The 26,333-nt window shown below is 48.4% G+C and overlaps 1 protein-coding gene across 1 annotated transcript; it reads right to left on the bottom strand.

The window, feature by feature from the left end:
* Positions 1 to 491: 491 nt before the first annotated feature.
* On the bottom strand, positions 492 to 17,931 carry URM1 (ubiquitin related modifier 1). Its single transcript, XM_082295106.1, has 5 exons — positions 17,861 to 17,931; positions 14,566 to 14,636; positions 2,529 to 2,610; positions 1,463 to 1,511; positions 492 to 746 (listed from the first exon to the last, which is right to left on the bottom strand). Exons 1-5 carry the CDS (start codon positions 17,893 to 17,895, stop codon positions 678 to 680), a joined length of 306 nt encoding a protein of 101 aa, XP_082151232.1. The 5' UTR covers positions 17,896 to 17,931; the 3' UTR covers positions 492 to 677.
* Between the last annotated feature and the right edge of the window lie 8,402 nt (positions 17,932 to 26,333).

Here is a 26,333-nt window from a genome sequence, read left to right as displayed (position 1 = left end):
AGTACTTCACCCTGCCTCAGCTCCAGTATGAAAGCAGCATGAGGGATCAGAAATACAAAACCAAAAAAGCCTATTTCTCTCCTGCTTCCCATAAATAAATATCATGACAAGTGGAAAGTCACTTCTGAGAGCTCTGGAGCTGTCATGTTGCTACCCCCAAGGAAAAGCTAGTCAAGCCACCTTTTGTTTCCCTGCACTTTCTCACCCTTCCCGTGGCTGGTGCAGAGACCACACCAACATTAAGCATCGTGTTAAAAGAATCCTGGTTCCCGGCACCAAGGCAGAGGCACCCCAGCCTTCCCCCAAAACAGGTACAACTCCTCCAGAACACCTCACTGCCTGTTAAGACATGTTATCCTACTCAGGGTTCAGCATCTCTCTTCCTCCTGTCAGAGAAAAACAAGTCCCACATGCTGAGGTGCTCTCTGCTTGTTAGGGTACCTGGAAGTGCATTCAGGAGAGGTGAAATGAGGACCAAAAGATGGATGCTGTTATGGTGGACAGAAGGCCGCAGGCTGGCGGGGCTTTATTTGGATGTCTAGAACAAGTGAACGCAGCGGGAAGATGCAGAGACTGGACACAGGCAGTTCAAGAGAGGTTTGGGTGGGTTAAGGTTTTTGTTTAGATTTTTTTTTTCCCAGGGATTTGGATTTACATCCTCTTGTTTTTTCAGGAGTTCACCCGCCGTGCAATGTTGAGATGAAAAGCACATTATCCTGGTCCTGGAGTTTATAATCCAGCTCACCCTGCAGGCCAAGAAAAAAAATGAAAAATTGCTTAAATGTCATTTCCAAATACAAGCTACAAAGAGAAAACAGCTCATAAAAAGATGGTGAGTATTAGGGAGAGCAGAAGAAGGGGACAGACTGATGTTTTCATCATAACAGAAGCAAAGGTGAGAGATCAGCCATGGTGCTGATGCTCATACCCCACAGCGCTTTCTGGACCAGGGTTTTGACAGAACAGGTGGTTGCCTGAGGCAGGGAAATGGCAAGGGGCTGTTTGTTGTCTGAGCACAACAGTGGGCTGAGAAAGGAAGACATTTACCAGGTGCCTGCTTGAGTTGAAATCTCCCTGTGGCCTTTAACTGCCAGGCACCACTTGACTTCAGGGAAAGTGGTTCTGTGTGGGGCCTGAAGGTCCCAGGTGCCCCCCATGCTGTCACCCCACATGTGGGGGTACCTGCCAGCAGCCAGAGGTGCAAAACCCAGTGCAAGAGACCAGGGAAAAAGGGTGATCTCTCTTCAGACCCTGGCTGGCTGATGAGACTCAGCAGGTTAGAGGGAGGCTCCAGGCTTTTGAACAGCTACAGTACAGGAGATTGATTCCAGCCTGCCCCTTCCCCCTCAAGTATGAGACGCTTCACTTGGGGCAAGAATCAGAAATAGCTTCTGTGAGAGCAACCAAAGAACACAGGGAGCAATATTTTCAACAAAGAAAGTCAAACTGAAGGAGTACAGACCATTAGTTCCCAGTCTGCCTCGTTGATGAGCACCAAAATTCCTGGCCTCCTGCAGAATAGAGAGAAATAATTAGGATACAGGACTGCTAAAAAGCTCCACAAATAGTTAAGAACAAGGAATGTCACAGCACACATCACAAGCTGACTGCCTATAAAGCCAAAAAAGGGATCCTAGCATGGAGGTGGAAACAGGTACAGTCTGTGCCCTTTCTAGATCAAATAAAGGGGACGCAGGAGCAATCCCAAAGCTCATTTGAATGAAAAGGCACCATTCCCGAGGATGCTCCAGGATGACTGCATTTCCGTATGATGCAGAAAAGCCAGGTAATTAAAACCCACGCATGACAGTCGAGCGCAGAGAGCTCAATGTGAAGGCAGGGAAAGCCATTCCGGTGCCCCTTCCAGAGGCACTAAACACCTGGGATCCACTCCAAGCTCCTGATTCTGAGCAAAGGGATTCCCCCTCTTTGATCTTCAGTGTCCTGCAATTGTCTCTCCTGTTACCAGGGGACCTGGCACACACTTCAGCTCACAAAGATCCATGACGAATGTTAAACACCCCCAGCGCCACCCTGCAGTCAGGGATGGCTTGCACAGCTCACTCTGCTCCATTTCTCCTGCCTTCTTTTTTTTTTTTTTTTCCAACCCCCCCCTCCACGAGGCTGGCCCCATTTTGATAATAAAAATACATTTCCCAGAAGAAGTATTTGTTGGCATTTCTCAGAATGACTGCTTCAGTCCCAGCGATGTCAGCAGGGAACAGACAGACCTGCTAAAACTCCTGGAATTGAGGATACAGGTGCTACTCTGTTCCAAGTGATAATGAAGTATAAATGGCCTTGCTTCATGTTTAAGGTTTAAAGATTTGGGGTAAGGGCTGCAAAAGATGCTCTCTGTGGACAGGGGAAGGTCTGGGTGAGATACCTCCCATTACCACTTCAGCAAATTCTGTGTTTTCATGGTCACTGACTTTCTCAAGAGGAAATCCCCCCCCCCAAAAAAAAATCCCCCAAACTGTGAGGATCAACAGAGAAACACATGGAGAATTTGTAACAGTTGTACTTACACAGATTCCCCTTGCATAAATAATTCTGGTCGCTCTTTCAACAGATTGTGTTTGATCCACTTAAGCAGGTTTCTGATATCCCCTGGAAGAAGGAAGGACAGGGTTTACAAAGTAGCTGATGGCTCCAGGTGATGCCAGAGCAAAGTGATTGTTTATCCATGAAAGAGCAGATGAATAAAATGCAGGATGGATGGGGAGAGCTGTGAAGAAACCCACAGACAGTCCTGTCCCTATGGTTTGGCAGAAGAGCTTTCCCACAGAAAACTCATCCCACAAAGAATGAATGCTGCTCCTGCTGAAGCACCAATCTGGCAGCGGATTCCCGATGTTCGGGTCTCTTTGACACATCCCATATCCTGTGCATTATCTTGTAACCCAACAAATGATGTCTAATTCTCCGTGTGTTTAATTAGGTTTAAAAAGTCCAAACAAGCAAGCCTAAGAACCTGAACAGAGTAAAGACAGACACTTTTGCACCAAAACCAGCACAAACTCCTGGAGAGATTGGGAGCTCTGGGGCCCAAGGTTGCATTCTGGACACTTACAGCATCCCTCAGCATCACACCTGCAGCTGTGGAGTGTTCCCCATGCTGTGCCTGCTCCCTCCTTCTACACTTTATGCTTAGAGCTTCTTTATTAAAGCTCAGCCTTTATCTTTCCATTTCAGTAGGTGACAGGAAGGATTTGTCTTCATGTAAAAGGAGGAGGAGACACTGCTGGCGGGTTTTTATAGTATCAATTTTACTTTGTGAGGCAAAAACAATTTCTTTAGTGATAGCATCAGTTAATTTCCTATTGGAGAGGTGAGAAGAGACAGAGGGGGGGAACAATCCGTTACAGGGTTTAGAGAAGCTGACAAATTGCAAAGTGGAGCTCTGCTGCATTTGCCTCTATGTTTCACTGTTCCACAAACCACTTCATCATTCCAAATCCACAATCAGTTATTCTCCCGGGGCTCCTTTATACAGCCCTTTGAAAGCCCCCAAAGAGTTTTGTTTGTTTTCAAGAAGCAAGGAAGCTTTCTGAAGGCACAAATCCAACAGTGAGGGCTGGAGCCCCGCTCCAAGAGGAGCTGGGATGGCAGGATGGGTTTCTTATGTCAAGTAAGCTCACCATAGTCATGAGGAACCTTTCCACACGTGCTTCTCTGAGCTAAATTCACTCTGTGTATTGTAAACTCCCCATGTGTTTGCTTCATGACCAGCAATAATAAATGCACTTGTAATGGCTTGACTCAGCCCAAGCCTTACCGCAGGGTTTTATGGGATCATGGATGTTACCCAGAGCCAAAATGGTGTTCTTCCAAATAACGTCACCCTCATTGCTTCTGTCACACTCAGGATGAACAGCCCTCGTGTAGGCAGGTGCACATCAACTAGGCAATGGGGATATGTCCATCTGCAGCAGATGGGAGCCTCTTCTCCTGGGGAAAGGGGGAGGGGGATGCTCTGAGATTCCCTCTGTTCCCCCTGCTTTCCCACAGCACTGGTGCCTCCAAACCAGCACTCTGATCCCAACACCCCAATGCCACCATGGGGCTTCCTGGAGCACAACAGGTATTGCTGCCTCCGAGCACTGGATCACTCTGATCTGGGCAAAAGGAGCTGCTTTGTGCCTCAAAACTGCCTGGTGGGCCGGATCACCTGCCTGGGGCCAACCCATGGCTCCCTTGTAATGATATGTACTTAAAAGAACAAAATAGACCATTTTCTGCCTCCTTCCTAGTGACATGCACCAGGTAGAGGGAGCCCCACTAAGAAGGTGTGTGTATTTACACATACATACATACACACACACATGTGCACCATAGAGGTCGGTCAGCCATCAGAAAACAAGAGTTAACCACATTCACCTTCCCCTGAAAAATGCTGCTGCAACGTCAAGCCCTCAGAATCTCACACCCAAACAGCTCCTGCTCTCCATCACCAATAAATGAAAGCTGTAAAGGAAGGAAGATGGAGAGGAGCCTTCAGGAGAGGGAGGGGGGCGTGAAGGGGACACCAGCCCCATCGCAGCATCACCCGCGAGCTGTTTCATATTTATGCACTTGCAGCAGGCACACAACAATGAGCTGTGCCATATACCATTCTCCTTGCATGGAATAAGCAGCCCTTTCCTCTGGGACCTTTCAGGAGACACCATTTAAACAGAAACACGCTGCACCAGCTGGATAAAAGGCAGCCACCTAGAAGCAGCCTGGACGGAGGGGCGAGAGGACTGATTTATTCGAGGCTGAGCTGGAAGACTCCCTCGCCCCATCTCCTTCCATAATAAATGTTATTTTCAGCCCCACCTGAGCCTACATTCATTTACTCCTACCCAGAAGTCACGTACACACATACTGAAGAATTCAAGCAGTAGGAAAAAAACCCAGACACCCCTGTGCATGCCTGGAGCTTGCCCACTCCAAAGGTACAAAAATTAAGATCCTTTCTCCACAGCCAACTTTAAGACATAATACTTTCATCTGCTTTATCAGCATTGAATTTTTTCACCCACCTTCATTTCTCTATGTCCTATACACCAATAATACTAGAACAAATCAATTATAAAGGATGACAGATGACCACAGCCACACCAAAACTATCTCCCACAAGTAATATACTGAAAAGGAACAAGATTACTTCCATTGCAAGTGGTCTGTGGAGAAGCCATCTTGCAGCTCAGTGCCTCAAACAGCAGTCTTGATCAACAGGTCAGGAGTCTGTGTTCTCATGGTGGAAATAGTAAGAGGTAAATTATAGCGCAACTGCTTATCTCTTAGAGCTGACACATGCAGTGTTCCCAAGACTTTTTTTTTCTGATACTATGCTACGGGTCTAACATGTTTCCAGTGCCCTGGGCCAAGGATTTGCTATGCAAATAGCAGGTTCTCTACAGATGACATATAAAGAAGGAAAAAATCTCAGCCTGGTCAGGCACCACATCTGCTGACAAGTTAAACCATCATTACAATGCAGCGATTTCACACTCGTGTTGGTTTGAAGCTGGCCCCCTCACAGAACAGAGGCATCTGATTTGGCAGGAGCACAGTTTTACTACAGGTGCTGTCATTTGGCTGCAAAACCCGCTGTGCATTTTGGCTGTGGAGGGAGGTTCAGGTGAGAGCTGAGACAATACAGCATTTTGCTCCAGCATCACCAACTCGAGCCCAGCTCACCTCAGTAATGATATATTTTTATCACTGCTGCATGGTCTTACTGAAATCGTTTTGGTAGCCTGCTCCATTTCACTCACAGCAAACAAATATCACATCAAAAAGTGCACTCTTAATTCTCATTAACTGTCCTCACCATCGGCAGCATCAGAGAAGCAAGACTGAAGCAGCCAAGGAAGCGGAAATATTCTCAAACTGCAAAGAAGGAACTGAAGCACATAGTAGGAAATCCCTGTCCTATTTCTACACAGAGACAGCTTCTGCTGCCTGTACTAACAGTACATCAACCGTCTCCAAATTCTCAGAAAAAAATAATCTAAAGTTAATTAAAAAAAAGAAAAACCGGCAAATGTTTGAGAAAACTGCTTAGTTCAAGTGCACAGATGGGAGCTCAAGCCCACAATATATGCAGAAAACCAATCACCCAGCGAAACACAGCGCTCAGGGAAACGAGATGTGTGCTTGCAGTGACACAAAGTCATTGCCTTGTCACACAAGAGGATGGGATGCAGGAACTGCAGTGAATGCACGCAAAACCCAATGGCCTCAGCTCCTGTTCAGCCCAGCTGCATCACAAACACTCCTGGTTGTGGCAGAGAACTGCAGAACTGCACGGCCTGCTCTGCCTTCCTGCGAATCCTCCAAGGCCTGACCTCCTGCATTGCCCCAACTGTTCCTTCATGAAGAATCTGCTGAGCTTCCCCTGCAACAGAAATGCATCTAATACTCCATTTTAGCACTGCCTGGGTTCATTTGCACCCTCGAAAGCAGGGCTGAAATCCATAGATCTTTCCTAGCTCAATAAAACTTCCTGGGCCTGACAGATCCATCAGTGACAACTCAGAAAAGAAGGCACTCACTGTGTGCAGAGAGAAACCAGGTGCCTCGAATAAGAAACACCAAGCTGGGTGTTGCACTAGAAGGATCTCACAGTGAACTGATAAAGGTGCAGAAATACGGAAGGATTTTGTGTAACCCTGATACCAGTTGACACGGACACACAGCCCTTGGCTCCCGGGGAGCTGCACAGGTCGCTCATAGATTCACGCACACATGCAAGGACCAGACACCTCTGTGTCTCCTGCCTTAAAATCCACATACAAACTTGCACAAAGCCTCGAAGGGCACTCAAAAGGTGTAATTACACTCATTTTCTTGCCTTTTTTGCAGAACTGAGAGATTATTTCAGGGAAATAGGGGAACCCTATAAAGGCTGAACCATGGAAAATTCCCTTCTGGTCTGCAGTAAATAAGATATATGTGGCACTGGTCACTAAGGGGTCAGTGCTGCAGGAACACGGCACTTTCCTGGGCCGCCTTGCGGACACCTCCCTGTGGGGTACCATTTCTTTGACCCAGAATAAGATCATTTATCATACTGACCATGGCTGAGCTCCAATTTGCTGAGGTCACTAACTCTGGACGAGCGCTGCTCCACCCACATTCTCAGCCACCGGCCTGTAACCATGACAAAGCCCCTTCCCTGCCGCTCCTCTGCCATTATTCCCCCTGCCTGCATGGAAATATATGGAAAAACAATTTGTATGCCCCCTTCCCTGCTTAAGAAGCTTGTTTTTAAAACAGACAAACCAGCTCCCAATACCTGCTGCTCTTCCAGGTGCATGACTACTCTTTGCTTTAGGATCCAAGGACCCTCCAGGAATCTGGTCTCTGAAAGAGTTCAAAACCAGACCTAAGGGATCCTTCCAACTCCTCCAGCCTCCCATCTGATATGCAAATCACTCTCTGAAGCAGACCATGGTGTGCCATAAACTGCAGAAGAAGACCCGGAATAGCTGATATAAATGGAGTCACAGGCAAATGGATTTGGTACTATGCAGAGTGAGCAGCCAGGCAAATTTTGCAGCAAGAGCAAAATCCATTTTCTCTGACAAGTGCACAAGCCAATCCTGCCACACACTGGAATGGGCAGTGATTTAAGTACTAGGGAAGAAATTAGGGGGTAACTACAGCCAGGCATAAGAGAATTGCAATTGTTGCTCTCATCTGTTCTTGTCTGCTACAAACGAACACCAAGGTCTTGGCTTCTGTAATTTTTAACTGCTTTAAGATGTCTTTTTCTTGCTTCTCATCTAGAAGAGCAAAGTTCTTCCTAATTTTCTTGTGTCCACAAAATGGGAATGGATCACAGAGATCTTTCATAGCCTTCCTGCTAGCAGTGAGGACTCAGATCCCAGCTATCACCCAGCAATTCCCAGCCCTGAGGTTTTAATCACAATGCTTATGAACTGGAGAGGAGCTGCTTGGGATCTTCCACTCCCCACAGATTGCTGGTCAGAGAATACAAGTTCAAGGGATCTCCAATCCCACTGCTAGCCAGCAGCAAATCTCCAGATCCATCAGCTCCCATGACAAAAAAAAGCAGCTTTGAGCTGATTCTCAGGGTAAACCTAATCCCTACTCATTTCCAAAGTCAGGGCATCTAATCCTGTAACACCCAACACTATTGTCACTTCAGGCTTCCCAATAAATGCCAGTGCACCAAACTGTCTCTTTTAATTAGGATCACAGATCACTAGTGCTGGACCAGAGTCTTGCCTCTCGTTCAAAATTGTCAAAGGAAGGAGCTGAGAGAGCCTCAAAGACTATTGCTCCAGCAGTGAAGTACCAGCCTGGGGATCGCAGACATTAAAAAAACCATCTCCTTAACAGGTCCTCTGATTTTAGCCTCTGCCAGTGCAGAATTATTCTCAACAAAAGACCATCCTGAGCCTTGTCTGCTCTGATTTTAAGAGGCTTGAGCACTGTAGACCTGCAACCAAACCCCAAGGAGACTGTGCCATGGTCTAATAGTTTTTGCAGTCAGGAATCTTCTGCTAATGCACTAAACTCCCATTTCTTCATTCCTCCCTATCAATCTATGCTAGATGATAATGCATCATGCTGGCTATAATCTGTCCTTCCCAATGATAAAGGAGATATCCCACCTCATCACTTTTCCATTCATTTATCCTGTTTAACCTTGGATGTTACTGGTTAATTTTTTTTTTAAGCTCTCAGCAAGACAATTCAGAGAATGCATTACTAATCATCAGTGTAAAGCTTTGCCAAAACCCAGCAAACTGAAATTTCCCCTCTCTCCTATTTTCCTGGTTTCTGAGTTTTGGGTGTGTGCACAGGCACTGAGGGCTAAAAAGGAAAACCTTATTGCTATTAAAGAGACTACACAGAGCTGATGTGCAACCCTGGACCACAGAGGAAGGTGGCTGCTCCTGCCAGAGTGGAGAGGGATTCCCTGGCAGCCTGGCACTGCTCTGCATGCAGCCAGCCTGGCCGAGGGAATTCCCTGGGCTGGGCTCTCCCTGGCACTGCCAGCTGGATCAGAAAATGCCTTGAAGTCAACTCCTTGCCCCCTCCCAGCCTGGCTGGTGGCTGTGTCCCCTCTGGCTGCTGGATGAGTCAGTGTCTCAGCTCAGCTCAGGAAATTGCCATGATTTTATTCCTCTAAATACAGAAATCGCCTCTCACTTTTGGGCTCAGATCTGCTTTGCTATTATTAGACTTTCATACAGGACCAAGCACCATTAAACCGATTCCTGTCCACCCAACCCAGCCACCCCCATAGATAGTCCAAGCCCCTCAGTCTTACTTGAAAGGGAAAAAGAAAGGGCCAGTGAGATGATCAGGGTGGAGGAGGAGGGGGGGGTAAGATTTACAAGTGAATGGAGGTAAGAATGGAGCAGTTTGTGGGATAAAGGGGCTGCGGAGGGAGCTTTACAGATGTGCAGAGGGACGGGGCTCATTGTTTAATTAAGCAGAAAGTGGCTCTTTTGAAAAGCAATTTTGCACAGGAGCTCTGAGCTCAGCAAACAACTCCTGCGAGTGAGGGCAGGAGGAGAAAGGAACAGCTGGCCCGGAGCCGTGTGAACCGCATGCTAAGCGGTTTAAAGGGCCCGGATCCTCCTCCCCAGCCCTGCTCCGCTGCCACCCTCTGAACAGCGCTGTCAGCACAGCAAATCCCACCAAGAGAAAAGAGGGAGCGGAGGGGGGTGGGACACAGGGTGTCCTGCTAGGTGTCCGCACTGCAATACAGCGGCTGGGAAGGAGGGTGTAACAGCCAGGCTTTGTTATCCCAGGGATTTGGTCACACACAAGAGCTGGTTTCCCAGTGCCTGGGAAGCTCCTTCCACAATGAGCTGGGATGAGCTGATCCGGTAACGCTGCTCCACGGCCTCCCAGGAGGGTGATGGGACTGCTCCTGTGAGGACAAGCATTTATTTCCCTGCTGCCTCTAAAGGGAGCCGCAGCCTCGCTGGGGCAGGGACCTGGGGCTGAGCCCCACACCAGGAACCACTCAATCGCGACGTTGGCAGTGCTGCAGCATCGCAACAGCTCTGATGCTGCAAACACTGAGCACCCCGACTGCTGGCAGCAGGTCCAGGGCTAAGCTGGTCCAGCCTGAGCTCCCACCCTGCACTACCCACTGAGGCCCCTTCCCTTGCCACCAAGTCTGTAATTTTCTGCCTAAAAGAGATGCACGAGTGGGATGCACGAGGAGGGGAATAACCCAAGTCCTTTGAGAGCTGCAACACACACTGTGATTAAAAAGATTTGACTGCATCAAGTTCCATAGATCTATGGGGGTTTTTTTTACCATTCTCCTTATAAGCCCCTATATTAGCAAATATATTTTTATTCTTTCTTTGGAGCAAGTTTTAAAATGTTAGGAATAATAAACAGAGCAATAAAAGCATGCCAGAATATTAATGACTCAACTAGGATGTACTACCCAGCAATAGCACTAGGTACTTACTAACAGCCAACACCAAGTGCTACTCTGGATTTTACAGGTTGTGTTGGTCCAGCACCCCAGTCAACTCTGAACACAGTGCCATGCTGTATTTTGTAAGCCACCCTGCCTGTAACATCAGTCTGATCTCTCGAGATCCCCAGGCTCTTTTCCGAGAAGATGAATGCTTCCAAGTCCCCAGCAGTCCTCTATGCTGTGCAGAACAAGGCCCCTGGAAAGCAAAGCTCTCGAGGAGCACACCATGCTCTTCTCCATAGGGATTCAACATAAGCAGCACTTGGCATATTATTTTAATTTTTCCTCTTAAAAAAAATCTGATTGGCAGTGGGCTTTTTTTCCCTAGAGTTTCGGTAAAGGGAAACCACAAACAATTACCAAAACACACTGATTAAAAATTTAACCTTCCAGACTTGTAAAGTGCCAAAACACAGTGTGAATTCTTGATTAGCCTAGAAGGTCCCAGCGAGCACTGCTGAAACTGGTCACTGCTGCTTCAAAAACACAAGTCCCACCACTGAAGCCACAGAAGAAATTGGAACTCAAAGGTCTGTGACAGCAGCTGAGCAGCCTGCAGCACAAGTGCCAGAGACTTTACACACAACCCCAACCTCTGGGTACAACATCCAGAAGACAACACAGCAGAGGGGTTCTGTAAACACTCTTCATCAGATGATGCTGCTGAGCTAAACCTAAAATGACTACAAGGGTTAAACAATGCCAGTGACTTCCTACCCTTCCATGCATCCATGCAACTCACATGGCCAAGACAAATCCACCACTGTTGAGTCCCAGCGAGATGGAGGAAGGAGCTCCAGCATCACTTGCAGAGCAGTCACACAATGATCTATTTGATTACTGAAGCACTTGGTTAAATTACTGTGGCTTGTTTCAGGAGGACGCTGCCAAATACATTTTCAGTTTTTAATCTAGGGTTTCTCTCTTTTATGCTCCATTGTCTCTAATAGCCTCTTAGATGCTTGAAAATAAAGTTGATTTCCCTGCCAATTTAATCCTCTCTCCATGTGACAAATATTGTTATTCCCCCAGCTGCTTTCTCCCACACACACTGTTTTTATGCAGAAGAAGCCAACAGGGCATAATGCCTTTAGATCCTCTAACAGCATTATCAGTGAGATCATCAGAATAGCCAGAAATTTGGGACAAGATTCTTGTTTAACTTGAGGTCTTCTTTCTGCAACAGTTCCACAAGATTACACAGTCCTGCATAGTGTGGATTAGGTAAATCTGCTGCCTATGCACATACACTACACCTTTCTAAGTTCCCACTTTGGCAGCAACTTCAAAATGCAGGCTGAGACAGCTTCACTTTGGAAATAAAGAACTGCTATTTAACTGACATCAGGATACAAAAGGCCCCTTGGATAATAAAAATAGGTCCTGCCACGTGGCTGTACCCCTCGTGGCTTGCTCTTGTCCCATTTGCAGCTTCCTTGCTCCTGCCTTTCCCAATCCCTCCAGGAGTCTATCTCCAGGCATCAGAAAAGGACAGACAATCAAATCTTCTTGAAAAAGTTAACTGGATCCAAAACCCACCTACTTTCCACCTAGTGCCTGTTATCAGGAAAAAAGAAATGACCACACAAAGAGTCTACTCAAGCAACATTATCATTTAGAGGACACTGATTGCCCCTGCCAACTATGGAGCACAGTTTGTTTTATTCATATAAATATTTGTAGGTACTTCTTCATATAATTTTCCACCTCCCTTCACTTCTGGGATATATATAAAAATGCCTAAACAATTACAATATAGGTGGACCAAATAACCCAGAGAGAAGCAACTGTTCTGCAAAAAGGAGGACAAAGACAAAAATAACCTAGAAAAAAGGAAGAGTAGGTAAGAGAGGCCAAAATGGCCAAAAATAAAACTTGGCAGCTAATGAAATCACTTAAAATGGGGTTAGAAGTGTAGGTCTTCAAGCAGTATTCATACTACAGGTCTTTCCCTGGAGAATTCAGTGATGGACATTCAGGGTAAGGTAAGCAACAGGATGTGCCAAGTAGAACTGAGCTGTTTTATTTCTCTAATCATTGCAATTCTGGTTGCATGAGGGCAGCAGGGACCATGCTATGTGTATCTTTATTTACCCAGAGATAGGAGAGTTAAAATTTCTTAGTGGGAACAAAGGAAATACATGGCATTAGGAACAACATAAAATTGTAAGAAAATTCATATTTTCTGATATGATTCGATTGATTCCTCACCACTAGAACACAACTGTCTTCTGGAAGTATCATGAGGGGTGTTTCCAGCAATCCCTTAGTGTCAGACATTCAGGCCACCTCTGCCTGCCCCATCCCTGTGCTGGGTGTAAATGTCACTACAGCAGCAGGCTCACAGCTCAGTTTATGCTCCTCAGATGCTGCAATCCACAACCAGCCCCAAAATGAAACCTCCCTGACACCCAAGGCACAAGACAGCAGCAAACCAGGGGAGCTGACAAGGGGGTACACTGTCAGTTCTGCCTCTCTTGTCACAGAGATAGCAGCGCCTGGAAAACAAGGCAGCAGGAAAAGCTGGGAGCAATAATGTGTTAGCTGAATCTGGAACAAATCACTGGAGATCATGAGTTTGAACCCTGAAGCTGAGACAGACCTTCAGGGAGAGATTTATCCCTTAGGATAAATACACATCTTACTGAGGCTGCAGAAGTCTTCCCAGCAGCTTCAAGTGAGAATGGATCAGACCACACACAACTGCACTGCTGACAACCGTCGGGCTGGAAGAATCCCTCTTTGGTACTAATACCCTCCCCTCCCCTGGAAGAAATAAACATCTCCTGTAATAACCCCTTTTTCTTGAGCATCTGGTCATGGTTTGAACACCACCAAAACCATGGGTGTTACTGGGTATTTTACATTTGCAGAGCACTGAATAAAATTATGCTCTAGCCCCCAAGTTTATAAACCAACTAAATGAGTATTTTAGCATTTCTTTACTACCTTTCATTTAAGGATCTTAAGTGCTTTAACAGTGATGGAATTTAATGCTGAATTCTCTTGTGATACATGAAAGTATCACTAGCAACAGGGGAAAGTTAAGCAACGTGACTAAACTCACACAGCAAATTGGCATCAGGTCATGTTTCTGGAGCTTTAGTTCCTGTCCTTAACCACAAGATAACACAATATTTCAGTATTCCTATTATATTTGAATTACACATACTTATGTCCAAGCACCAAAAGCACTTCTACCAATCTCTAATTATTTCCAGGCACAGCAAAAAGATTTCAGGCCTGGAGGTTCCCAGCACATCGATTATGATATCAGCCATTCATGAGATATTGGTTGTTAACATTCCCTGATGATTTTGTCTTATTTTGGTTTATAATCCCACTCATATAGCATAAAGCAGTGCTATCTAGCTGGAAAAATTCAGAATACATCTGTGGCAAAATTACACTACAACTGAAGTATGCACACAAGTAAGTGAATTAGTGCAGCACTGCTCAATATTGATATTCCAAATTGCAAACCAGGAATTAGGACTGCTTATCCCGGGGACACTAAAGTCCTACTTTTTATTGCAGGGAAGGCCATGGGTAGGATATCCAGCATCCTATTTGAGCACCAGGTTTACTGTTTTCAACTGCAGAGTTCATATTAAAATGATCATATTTACTTGAAAAGTCAAATGAATAGATAAACAACATTTATGTTACATTGCTACACATCCCCCCACTATCTATACACCCTACTTAAACACACACACACACACATATATATGTGCCTCTTGGAAACCTCAGAACAGGCAGGAAAAAACAGAGGAGAGAAGAGGTTATTGGTGGTCTCAAGTACCAAGAAAGACAAACGTAGACTTGATGGAAACATCCAGAGGCTGTTGTCTATCCAGCAGGAGGGAGGCAAAAGTCTTAAGGAAGGACTTGATTCACAAGTGCTTAGAGGACAGGAAAGATCTCAGACTTTGAGCACTAACCCCTGTTTGCCAAGCTGCCTGATCCATGGCATGTCTGAAAGAGCTTTTAAAATACTTTGATCCTTGTTGGCAACTATAAGTGCTGTACAAACCAGCTTTGTTTCATTTGTTGTTACTCTGTCAAGTTATCCAACAGGTTTTGATACTCACAAGGCTCTGGTTGACAGGGCAAAGTCACCTGATGCTTTTTGACACCATCGAATAAGAGTTCTGCACCACCTCTGAAATAAAAACAATGAACCACTGAGATTTTGCTTTACTGTCAAAAGAAAGCAGTACAAAAGAGGCAATTTACATAGATGCCACAACAGAGAAAACAAATGACACAGACTATATTTAGCACAGGATTCCCTTTGTATTTTTTTTTTTCCTGTCACAAACCAAAAGTCCACAGGGGAAGCTGCCAGCTCCTATCGCCAACACAGAGAGGAGGCTCTGCTGTGGGCCAGAACCCCACGGTGCCAGGCATCATCCCAGCGGAGCGGGGGGATGGTTCCTGTCTCCATGTGCTCCCAAACCGCTGTGCAGTGCTGCCTTCCCTCTCCAGCCATCAGCACTGCTTCCACCCAAACAAAACTACAGCCACCACACCACGTCCAGCGTTGCTCGTCCCTAACACCTGCTGGCCAGAAGTCTCAAGAATTGAGCATCCTTCTGAAATAAATATTCCCCCAGTTTCCACGTGGAGGAGAAATGACTCACATGAAGTTACAGAGCAAGTCAGAACCAGCAGCCCAAGAGTCCTGGCAACTCTTTCTTCATCTACTGACTACAAAGTGTCCCAGAGAGAGACTTGACTGGGAGAAGCAAGTGATGAGGGTGACAAAGTGAGGCAGCTGATGTGGGGTTTGTAGCTCAGACCCGGGAAGCTGTGACCGGTCCGGAGAGATGGTCCCGTGAGGAACTGTCTTCCCGGGGCCGGTGTCTTCCCTCAGCTGTAGCTGGAGTGCCCGAGCAGAGGCTGTCAGCTCTTTAGTGATTGTCAGCTCATGATTTCAGCTCTTGCTCTGCAGGCAATCTCCAGGCCAGACCAGGGAGAGAAATGAGAGACCCGTGTAGCAGCTCCGTATGAGGCACAGTCTGCACCCCGCGAAAGGTAGGCCAGGGACGAGCTCTCTCCAGTCTCACAGGGGCAGGGAGCTAGATCTTGTAGGGATACAGGGGGTGGGTGTCAGAGTGTAAAAGCCAATGGGTTACAAAGGATCTGCATAGGGTCTCCTAGAGGATTCTGGGTCTGTCTTCTTCTCACAGTAACGGAAAGGTGGTTGTCTTTCCAGGGGAGTTCTGCTGGGAGGTTGTGCAATCTCCTTATCTTAGCAGGCCTCTCTCCAGGGCAGAGGCGGGGCATAGCCCACAACAAAGTAAAAAATACATAAATAAATACACAATCTTCCTCCACTGAACAACCTGATGTCCATCCCTCTTCTGACACACATTAGGGAATGCCCTCAGATAACAACTGATGGCCTCTGCAAGCACAGGAGATCAGGCGTGAGCAGGATATGCAGAGGGTGGCAAGTAAAGGAGATGGTTCTCACACTGGAAAACAATGGGATTTGAACTGGGTCCAGGCACCTAATTTTAGGCTCTTCAAAAGAGTAATTAATTTTTGCAACTACAGCTTAGAAGCCTCAGCAAGCTCCTCACCTCTACTCCTGTTCTGGAAAAAGTACAATTGTGAAAACCTTGAGCTTTACCAACATCAATCATTCTTCATGATGCTGTGAGGCCACAGGCCAAACTCAGTCTTAGATTATAAAACTCTTACCAAGTGAGTAGGGACATGGATAATAAACATAAAAGCTACTTTAAGTTACAGGACACAGCAGTAGAGAGTGTGAGCTTTTGACTCTAGACTGAATTCTACACTGGCCAAAGTCCGAATAACTAGAGAAGTCTTAAAAAACTCAATTCATTTAATATTAAACTGAGGTAGAAAAATGACCAACACATTTTTCAAGGGCATATAATTGTGGCAAAATGTTCTTCCAACTTAAATGCAGATTACTTTAGAAAAATTTCCCTATGAAGTTACTTTCCGGGAACTTACTGGTGCCTCTCCTTCCTTGGAAACCAACATAATAAAGAGAAATATTTAAAACAAACAATCCCCACCTAAATATCAACAAAGATATTTCCGGACGATATTAAGTTCCTTTAAATTCAGTATCTAAAAATGCCACAGTAGGTTTTCTTGGCTCTGCAATGGCAGAGCACAACAGAACCCTTGTTATGCCTTCGGCAGCATTACTTATATGCAGCAACTCTCCTAAAGAGCACTCTGTTGGTGTTCTTCCACCAGCTCACAACAAATAGTTATCTCAAAATTGAAGCAGTGATTATTAACATGAGCCGAGATTCATGTGAAGGAACAAGTCATAACAATTATATGAAAAACATTTTTTCATGTAATGAAAACAAGGTCACGCTTTGTTACAGCGGGAAATGTAGATTGCAAGATAAGGTCCTTCTGTAAAGAGCGAGCTGTGGGGAACTCAGCTGTGGTTCCTACATAGAGAGCTCATTTATGCATTTCCAAGGAAAGCAAAAATGCATCTCACTCTTCTGGGAAAATTAGGAGAGTTGCTGCAGCTGGAAGCGGGAAAGATAGAGGAAAGGATTCTTAAGGAGAAGGGTATTTAAAGGGTTATGGCATTTCTGTGTTTGTAAAAGGGTGGGAAAAAGCGAATAAATAGCAGCCTTTTAGCTTCTGCTAAAAGGAGGCTTTAACGAAATAACACTAGTATTTCCACAAATATGCACAGCTTCCACTGCAAATGCTTTAAGATCCCAGGGCCAGAGCATGAGCAATGCTGATACTACAGCAGCAAAGGCCTGGAAACTGAAATGCTACAGAGTGAGAACCTGGCAGCTTTACAGACCTGACACGGCTCAAACACAAAGCACAGTGAGGGCAGGCACGTGTACACACACTAACACACACACACAGACAATGCTGAGAAAAAAAAAAAGCCGAGAAACGAAGGGGAGGTTTTCATAAATAATTTTAATAATTAAAATTAAAAAAACCAAACAACTCAAAAAGTTGAAAGAGGTGAAAGAAAAGGAAAGGCCTGGCACAGGACGCTCACAGAGAGACGGGAGCGAGGCCCCGGGACAGACGGGCAGGACGGCCCGACCCCACGCTGCGGACACCCTCCGGCGGTGTCCGGCCCCTCCCGCCGATGCCTGACTGCCCGGTTCCCCGGCGGCGGCCGCTGCCGCTACCCCGGCCCGCAGCCCCGTGACGGCGGTGGCGTCCGGGCCCAGACGCGCCCGTAGTGGCCTCCCAGGCCGCACGCAGCAGCCGCCCCGCCGCAATGCCGCGGCCGCCTCAGCGAGGGGCTGGCCCATCGCGGCCCATCTCGGCTCGGCTCGGCCCTGCCCTACCCTGCCCTGCCCTCCGCCCGGCCCCGGCCCCGCCGCCGCCGCCGCCCGCGCTCACCCGAACTCCACCTGCAGCGACACGGGCGCCGCCATCTTGGCGGCGGCGGGCGGGAGGGGCGGGCGCGCGCGGCCGCGCCGGAAGTGCCGCAGGAGAGTTCCGGCCGCGCCGGGTTGCGCCGGCAGCGGCGGGGGAGGCGTGGGGCGGCCCCGGGCTCTGCCCGCCGTCCGCATCCCTCCTGCCCCATCCTCCCTGCCCCATCCTCCCTGCTTCTGTTCCTTCCCCGAAGAAGCGCCCGCAGTGCCGGGGCCCGGCACACAGCGCGGCCCGTGCCCCCGGCGGTGTTATTTTAAGATACCCGGGCGCTGGCGCCAGGCGGTGTTATTTTAAAACACTGATTTCTGCACCAAGTTCAGGCTTCGCTGCGCACAGAACCCCCTTCGCATGCTCAGAACCACACACAGGGTCCTGTTCGCTCAAAGCACTTGGGCTGCGCAAAGGCAGGAGCTGCAGACGGGTTTCCCAGCGGGAGTTTCCCAGCAGAGGTTTCCCTGCAGCAAAGCTGCTACAACACAAGAAGTTCCACCTCAACATGAGGAGGGACTTTACACTGAGGATGGCAGAGCACTGGAACAGGTGTCCAAGGAGGGTGTGGCGTCTCCTCTGTAGACATTCCAAACCCACCTGGATGTGGTCCTGTTTCACCTGCTACAGGCGGCCCTGCCTTGGCAGCGGGGTTGGACTGGGTGATTTCCAGAGGTCCCTCCCAAGCCTACAGTTCTGTGATTCTGTGATGCCGAGCTGCTGCCTTGCAGCTCGCTGGGATTGTTGTAGGGGACCTTTTGGTGAAGGTCCGGGTGATGCTAAGGACAGCTTCTGTCACCACTGGGAAGATGCAGTTCTGCATCAGGGGTGGCTGTTCAGCATCCCCTCCTGCTTGGGCAGCCCCTGCCAACCAGCACACCCCCACGGCGCCAGGCACCCCCAGCACAGCGTTAAACAACGCGGCTCACATCTGTTGCCTATTTGTTTTCCCCTCCTGTCCCCAGAGAAGGCCCATGTACACAGGCAGAACACAGCCAGGGCGGTGACAGCTGGGCTGTGTTTCTCCTCCACAACACAGAGCTGCACAGGGGCAGCGCTGGTAGAAAAACTGCAGCCCCTTAACCCTCCCTCCACTCAGCAGAGGGTTTAGGTTTAAAAAATACACGTACGTGTGCACACATGCACATAGAAATGTAATAGCTATGCATATACATGATGCATTATGTGTAAGGGGCATAAATTTACACAGACAGATTGCTCTTCGTTTATGCTAACGGGGGTCAGAGTACGCCTAACCCCGGGAGCAGAAGGTGGTGGTGTTTGTAATGGCCTTTTGTTCTCTGAGGAGATCATTCTCTGGGCTGGGCCCCAGGAAAGGCCAGTCCCTCCGGCAGATGAAGGCTGCCGTCGCTGCCGGGGTTACGAGACGGTAGAGCTGTGAAGCTGTTGACCATGGTCTTCATCCAAAAATTCCAGCTGGATTTTATATATCCCTAAATCCCAAGGCTTTTGAGTATCTCGGAGATATGGCCCAGGATGGAACTGTATGGAAAAGCGGCTGAGGAAAGAAGCCTTCAACAAAAATCTTTACTTCAGAAATGAGTGAAGCATTCTGTGTTCAGAGGATCTGGTAATCTTGATTACAGATCAGTGTTTGCAGTTATGGTTTTATATGAGCTATTCTTCTTGCTTCCAGAAATCATTTATGAGGCCAAATAAAAGCAGAACCAGCTCCTAAAAGAATCTTGATTCCTGACTTACACAACAAAATGTTACAGATTTAATGTTAGTACCTCCCTGGAAAAGCAAAAATAAATTACAAGAAAGGGAACAGTAATCAGAAATACCAATTTGGCTCATTCAAGCATTCAAAGCTGGTTACTGTTAACAATTGTCCTGGACAAAAAGTGACCATATGAGATACGGGGGACGTTTTTATGGACATCGTGTGCCTGAGAGAGGAATGAGTCCTGTCTCTGTGCTGCACGCCGAAATCAGAGCACCACAAATTCTCTGGCATTATGTTTGGGATGGGGAAACTAAGCACACAATCTCCTCGAGAAAATGTAATGCTGCTATTGTTAAAGTGCTGTAACATGGACGGTGTCTGATAAACAGGTACATAAAAGCCAGGTAGCTGTGGTGTTCACTCGGGTTACTGGGGCAGGAGGCCGCTGACCAGGGGCTCCGTCTGCTCCTGCCGTTCTCTCCCACAAAGCCAACTGCGCCAGGCAAAGGGAACAGGTTGGAAATTGAGCCTGGCAATGAGGAGGGGTTAATTTCTTTTGTCTCACTCCTGTCTTCTGTGTTTTTCCCTGCCATTTGCACGCTTTCTCTCTCTCCTTGAGAGCAGAGGGAACATGCCTCCATCCTTCCACTGAGGGTTTATTCTGGAGGAAACGTTTTAGGTCGCCATCACATCCTACGGGGAAACGTAGTTTATAAATACAGCAGGGCTTAGCGCTACGAGGAAACATTTTATCAGCGAGCCCCGGACTGACGATTCAATTATTTTCAATAAAACATCAGGGGAATGCGCAAACAGCTGCTCGCATCCTTCCACACAGCAAGTCAAACTTCAAGGGAACAATAGCTGGCGAAAGGGGAGCCATCGCGGAGGCGGTGACAATGGGTTTCCTTACTCGGGGCTTTGTTTGATTTCCCCGTCTCAGTTTTGAACTCCCTCCGCCGGAGAAAGGCGAGGGGGTAGGACGGGGAGAGAGGGAAGCAGGCAGAGGGGAAGGAGGGTCAGTGGGAGTTAAAGCCTTTTGCAGCCTTTCTCTCCCATTCATGTGGTAATTGGGTGTCAAGCAGAGATCAGTAAGATGGAGCCCGGCCTCTGTGCCCGGGTTAAACTGCAGCAGAAAGAAAGCGGGAGCTGAACCGATGGAGGCCTGAATGTCATTAGGGCGGGAGGAAGCGCCTCTCCCCCGGGAGCCCTTCTGCCGGGGTGCTGGGCTGGGGGGGCCGCTTCCCATTCAGGGCATTCCTGAAAGCGGCCAGACAAAGCGGGAGGGCGTCCGAACAATGCCGCACCCCCGGCTCTACCTTCAATAGGGAGCTCTAAACAGGCGTTTAACCTTCAGAATAGCTGAAAGTGATACTCAAAGCTGAGGGGGTGGCTCGCCCGCCGCTGTTAGCCTCTTCCTGCGGCCGAGCCGGAGGCCACTTGGATGGCCAGAGGCAGCAGGAAGGCTCTCGCTGCCCTCGCTTCCTCAGGCCCCTTGGCACAGCGCCGGGGGTGTGCCGGGCCCTGGGCAGGTTGTGGGAGGTGTCACGTCCAGGGCAGGATCAGGCCACAACTCCTGCCCGGGCTGGAAGGATGCTGGGGGCCCTGGGAAGGCTGCTCCGCATCCGCAAGGATGGGACTAGAGGAAGGCAGGGCTGTAACGAGGAGGGGGATGCGGCACAGTAGGGGTCATATCCCACTTCACAAGCTTGGGATCATTTGTCGAGGGATCAGGGAAGATCTAGGCAATGACCCCCATCCTGAGCAGGAATATGTCCTGGACTTGGACAGCATCACAATCGCCTGTAATTCCTGGGGTTGCCAGCCTGTACTGCATGATCTCAACTGCCCACAGCTCTCCCAGAGCCTGGCCTGCCATCGTTTGTGCCTGTGGGTGGAATTGGTAGTGAACCAGGAGAAAAGCAGATCAAACCCAAGGTTATATTGGAAGGTGGGATTTGCCACTGAAATGGACTAGACTCAAAGAAAGCAGAGCAGGACCCATCCCTGCTCCCTGAGCCTTGCTCAGCCGCACAGTCCAGCCATCCCATGTTGTCCAGGAACTCAGCAACAAACAGCCCTAAGGACATTCGCTTCCCCTCTGAAGCCTTTCTGCTTTGGGAAGGAAAGCTGTTGTCCCTTCCCTCTCACCCAGCATGATGAGATCTTCACAGACCATCATTTTGGTGGAATCCCTGGCCCCACAGTCCCTTCAAACTGGAGAGGGAGAAGCTACTCCTGGCCCTGCTCCTGGTTACACTGGAACCACTCAGGGAATCAAGTATTTCCATTTCTAAAGAGTGCACCAAAGGATAGTCTCTTCTTTAGTCCAGAATATTTCCCTGTCACTGCTTAAAGGCAAAGCCAGCTCCCCAGCGTGCGGAGGAGCAGGCGGCTGTCATTGTTTGGGAAGGCTCCAGCACACCAAGAGTGGCAGGAGGAGGCTGGGGAGATGCAATGTTAAAGATTGTCACAGACTCTCACCAGCAGAAATTAATTTCCCCTAGAAAGGTCCTGAGCAGCTTGCAAAGCCCCCACCTGCGTTATGGCTAAAATACACTCCAGTTTTGCACACCAAGCATGGCCTAGCTGGGCTGGATCTAGAGCTGATCAGAAAGAAAGTTGCTGCATCTTTTGTTTTGATATATTGTCACTGTCCAGGACACAGGGTCTGGGAGAAGCAGTCATCTCCATGGGGAAGAGTACATTTGGTTTGTAAATCTCTTTGACTTTGCTTAAATTAGCAGTTTGATAATAACCCTGGAAAGGATTTTAATGTTTTCTTAACCTCATGCAAACAGAATTTCAAGTGTTTTAATTAAAACAGAATAATACCTCATACTTTATGTATAGGACTTTTATCTACATGCAGCTGTTGAGCCAGACTAGTGCATTGATCAAAGGGGAGGGATGTCTCACAAGGTGTCTCTAATCACAGAGGATTCAATTAGCCTCTTCCTTAAAACTGCACAAATAAAAAGATATTTTTAAAAATCAACTATGATTAAACACTGGCTACTTCATTCCAAATACCTCTTTGCTGGAAGTGTCGTGTCTCAGCATTGATCCCAGGCTCAGCACCACACCTGCACTTGTATTTCTGGGCCAAGAGCTCCAGGGATACTTGCACATAAACTTCATTTTTCCAGAGGAGCTGGGACTTCAGAAAGGCCCCAGGATTTCAACCCAAAGCTGACAGTCAACAGAAAACCTCTAATTGGTGTAGCTGTTTCAGGGAATCTGGAAGCACTGCCAAGTGCAACACAACCCTCCTCAGTGAGGATAAACAGTGCAAACGGTGAATTGTCCCTGGGCACCAGATCTCCAGCGGGACGAACCCCCCCAACACCAGCACCACCGTGCAGGGGGGCTCCTTTGAGCATAATTCAGAGCTATGAACACACCTCCCTGGGGCTTCCCTCTCCCTGGGAAATCCTCTGGCACAGAGGTGCATGTGGCACGTGCACGCCCCAGCCCTCCGGCACGACACTGCAGGTCTCGGCGATGGATGGGCTGTGTACCAGTGCCCTCCATGATGTTTGCTGAGCTCTTTTCCAGTGACTCAGCACCTCCCATCTCCCCAGAGCAGGAGCTCTCACCTCGGGGGGGCCTCATCCTGCTCCTCTTGCCTGCACCCTGCAGCTCCTCCTCCTCACAGCCAGCCAGGAATACAGGGCTTGGGGTGAGCTCCGGGCTATGCTCCAGCCAGGGCTCAGCTCCTGACTTGCGTTGGCACCAGCAAGGGCTACATCCTGCTCCTCTCACAGGCCTGTAATTCCCATCCATCTCCAAAACCCAACAATGCAAGCCAGTCTCCATTCATACAGGCTCACTTGCAAACCAAGTAACGGCCATACTTCCATAAGCTTCCAAAGCTATTTGTATCTGCATTTAACAGGCAGTGCCCTGAATGCATTAGTTCCTTGGCAGGCTTTTTTAACCTACCCTGCTCTCAGACAGACAGAAACACAGTGCTGAGCTTTGCCCTGCAACCCCTCTTTCTTCAGCACAGCCATCTCCTCCAGGGAGGGAGTACAGTCCACCTGTATCCTCCTCTACTACTCCAAACCACCCATCTCCAGATGACCACCCCCTGGTCTGACTTCAGGGAGGCCAAGCTTTTCCTCATTGCTTTTAGCAGGGCTGGATGAGAGCCGGTGGTTCAGGTCGCTGCCCACCACCCTCCTGGCACAGCTCGGTGACCTCGCTGCTGCCCAAGTCTCCGTGAGCAGTCTCCAGCCAGGAGCCCGAGCACAGTGGACACCAGTGCCTGGGATTGCCGCTGGCCTCACACCCAGCACCATTATCTGAAATTTCCTCTCCACCTCAGGCAGGGTCGGAGCGGCTCCCTGCGTGGGTAACCCCCCTGCTCCAACATCCCACACTTCCAGGGCTCTGAACGCCATGCGAGGGCTGTAAAAGCCCCGGGAGCCCCTACAGTGTGTCCCCTCGAGGGGAGGCGTTTGCCGAGCCCAGCCTGCCCTCCGCTGGTGGCTGCAAGCGGAACAGGGCCCAGAAGTGGGAGCAGAACACCTGCAGAGGCACCACTGCTGCACTCCCTGCACCAGCTCCCGGGACCCTAAATATGACCCCCCCCCAAGGAAAGCCATGCTGTGCGAGGGCTGAGCCCCTCGGGTGCTGCAGGGCTGTGGGGGTGATGTCTGTTTTTCCACCAGCTGCTTTGGGACAGAGGCTTGTGAGTGTCCAGGGGACTGAAAAACTAAAATTAAAGCTTTTAGCTTAGAGATGCTGGAGAAGACACCCATTTGAACATGTCCAAAGGTGAAGCTGCCATGTAATGGATGCAAATTTCCAATACTTTTCTTACGGTTTGTTTCACCAGGCAACACATTTCACTCAGGCTCATGGAAGACATTTGTCCCTGGCACCGCCATACCAAGAAGGAACCAGGTTCTCCTGTCACCAGGGTTGGATGCAGAAAGTCTAAAAGATGGTTCTGGCAGCAAGGGAAGTGGAATGGCTACCAAAAAACTTGTCTGCAAGTGCAGAAATGAGCTGGGAAGTTCAGCATGGACAAACACAGAGAGAAGCAGCAGGAAGATGAAAGAGAGAACAGGAGAGGGGTGGAAGAGCCACATGTCCCAGGGTAAAAAGGGAGAACTGAGCCAGAACAAATTGGGATGGCAATGCTGAGGACAGGACAAGGAAAAACAGGGTGTGGGGAGTTAGTGGAGGGAACTGGGGAGGGTCTGATCAACATGTTGGGTTCACACAGTCATTAAACCCAGCAGCAAGGGGCTTGTTCCCCCTGCTCTAAGATGAGCCAAAATGCACACAGGGAGGTGATGCTCTGGAGTGGCAGCTCCCAAACCAGCACAGTTCCCCCCACCTTCCCTCACAGAGCAGGACTGTAAAAGGAAAAGGTAGGAAACTCCAGCATAGACCCATACTCGTGTTTAATTGTGAGACTGGGACAGACTGGGGCAGGCAGGTACGTTGGTGTGGAAGCACAGCTAGAAGAGCAGACACACCCTGCCCTCACAAAACACAGATCTTGTTTTAAGGAGTAACCCTGCTAAATGCATAAAACCAAATTATTAAAAAAAAAAAAAAGAAAAAAAAAGAAAAAGCCCAACCCAGAGTTTTCTCTGGAAGAGACATTTCTGCATGTTTTCTGAGGACAGGAATTGGACATCGCTGCTGAGGCTGTTTCACATCAGACACAACACGGGGAATTCACATAGCATAAGTCAGGTGTTTCACATGGACATTTCAGTTCAGGGCCCTGCTCTGGCGCTGGAGACAGGGAGGGCTCTTTTGGGAAGGGATGCAGAGCACGTGAAGTCAGGCTCTCACAGAAGCCACCCTCCAGAGGACATTCTCTCTCCAGGCAAGATGCCTCCTGAGTACATCTAAGTAAAGGCAAACATGGCCCTTCTTCCCACTCTCCTACTTGCTTTCTGCAAGGAAGAAGGTCCACAAAACAATGCTGCATCCACAAAAGATGGAAGTAAGAGACTGAGAGAAGTGTCCACAAGATAGCAGGATTTGTTCATGTCCTCCACCATGGAGCAAGGCCACAAGGACATATACAGGTTGCATCCACGCTGGAAGAGGAGAATCAGTCCCAGATGAGCATCCTACCTCCCTGTGAGAGAAAAGGATTCTCCAAGAGAGGACAGGTCTGGGCTATCCCTCCACCTACTGCACAAACCCGGGACACATTCAAAAGTACAGACAATAAATTAAGATTGAAAAAAAAAACTCAGCGTGTATTTTATATATATATATATATATATATATATATATATACACACACACATACATATATATATACACATATATAAAATAAAATATAATATAATGTGCGTGTGATTGTGAAAAATAGAAATGTCACCCTCAGGAGAGAGAAAGGCATGGCAGAAACACACCCCTGTCGCCCTCCTGAGCCCAACACTACCCTGCTCCCCTGATTCACAGCAGACACACAACACCAGCAGGGCCATGCAGAGGGAAGGGGTTGCAGAGGGAAGGGGTTGTGCCTGGCACCCAGCTTCCCTCTCCCAGTGGGGTCCCTGTGCCAAGGAGGAGCTGGCTACTTGGTAGAGGAGTGGGGAAGAGCCCAGCACTGGCCTCTTCATGGCCTTCACAAGGAAGGGTTGCTGCAGACCGGAAAAGGTAGGGAAAGACAGGAAAAGGAAAGTGGAATGGCAGGGGCACCCCACCCCTCCTCAACTGGCATGGGCCCTGCCCCTCCCATGGCATGGGACCACCACCACTATACCAAGTAGAAAATAA

This window comes from Coloeus monedula, assembly GCF_965178545.1.
Source record: "Coloeus monedula genome assembly, chromosome: 21".
Classification (NCBI taxonomy): domain Eukaryota; kingdom Metazoa; phylum Chordata; class Aves; order Passeriformes; family Corvidae; genus Coloeus; species Coloeus monedula.
Note: the sequence above shows the minus strand (reverse complement) of the source record. Positions and strands in the feature narration are given on the sequence as shown.

Coding starts and splice junctions, on each gene's coding strand:
- URM1 (XM_082295106.1), bottom strand. CDS start 17,895: ATGGCGGCGCCCGTGTCGCTGCAGGTGGAGTTCGG. Junction 14,637..17,860: donor TCGCTGCAGGTGGAGTTCGG/GTGAGCGCGGGC, acceptor TTTTTATTTCAG/AGGTGGTGCAGAACTCTTAT. Junction 1,512..2,528: donor TTTATGCAAGGGGAATCTGT/GTAAGTACAACT, acceptor TCTATTCTGCAG/GAGGCCAGGAATTTTGGTGC.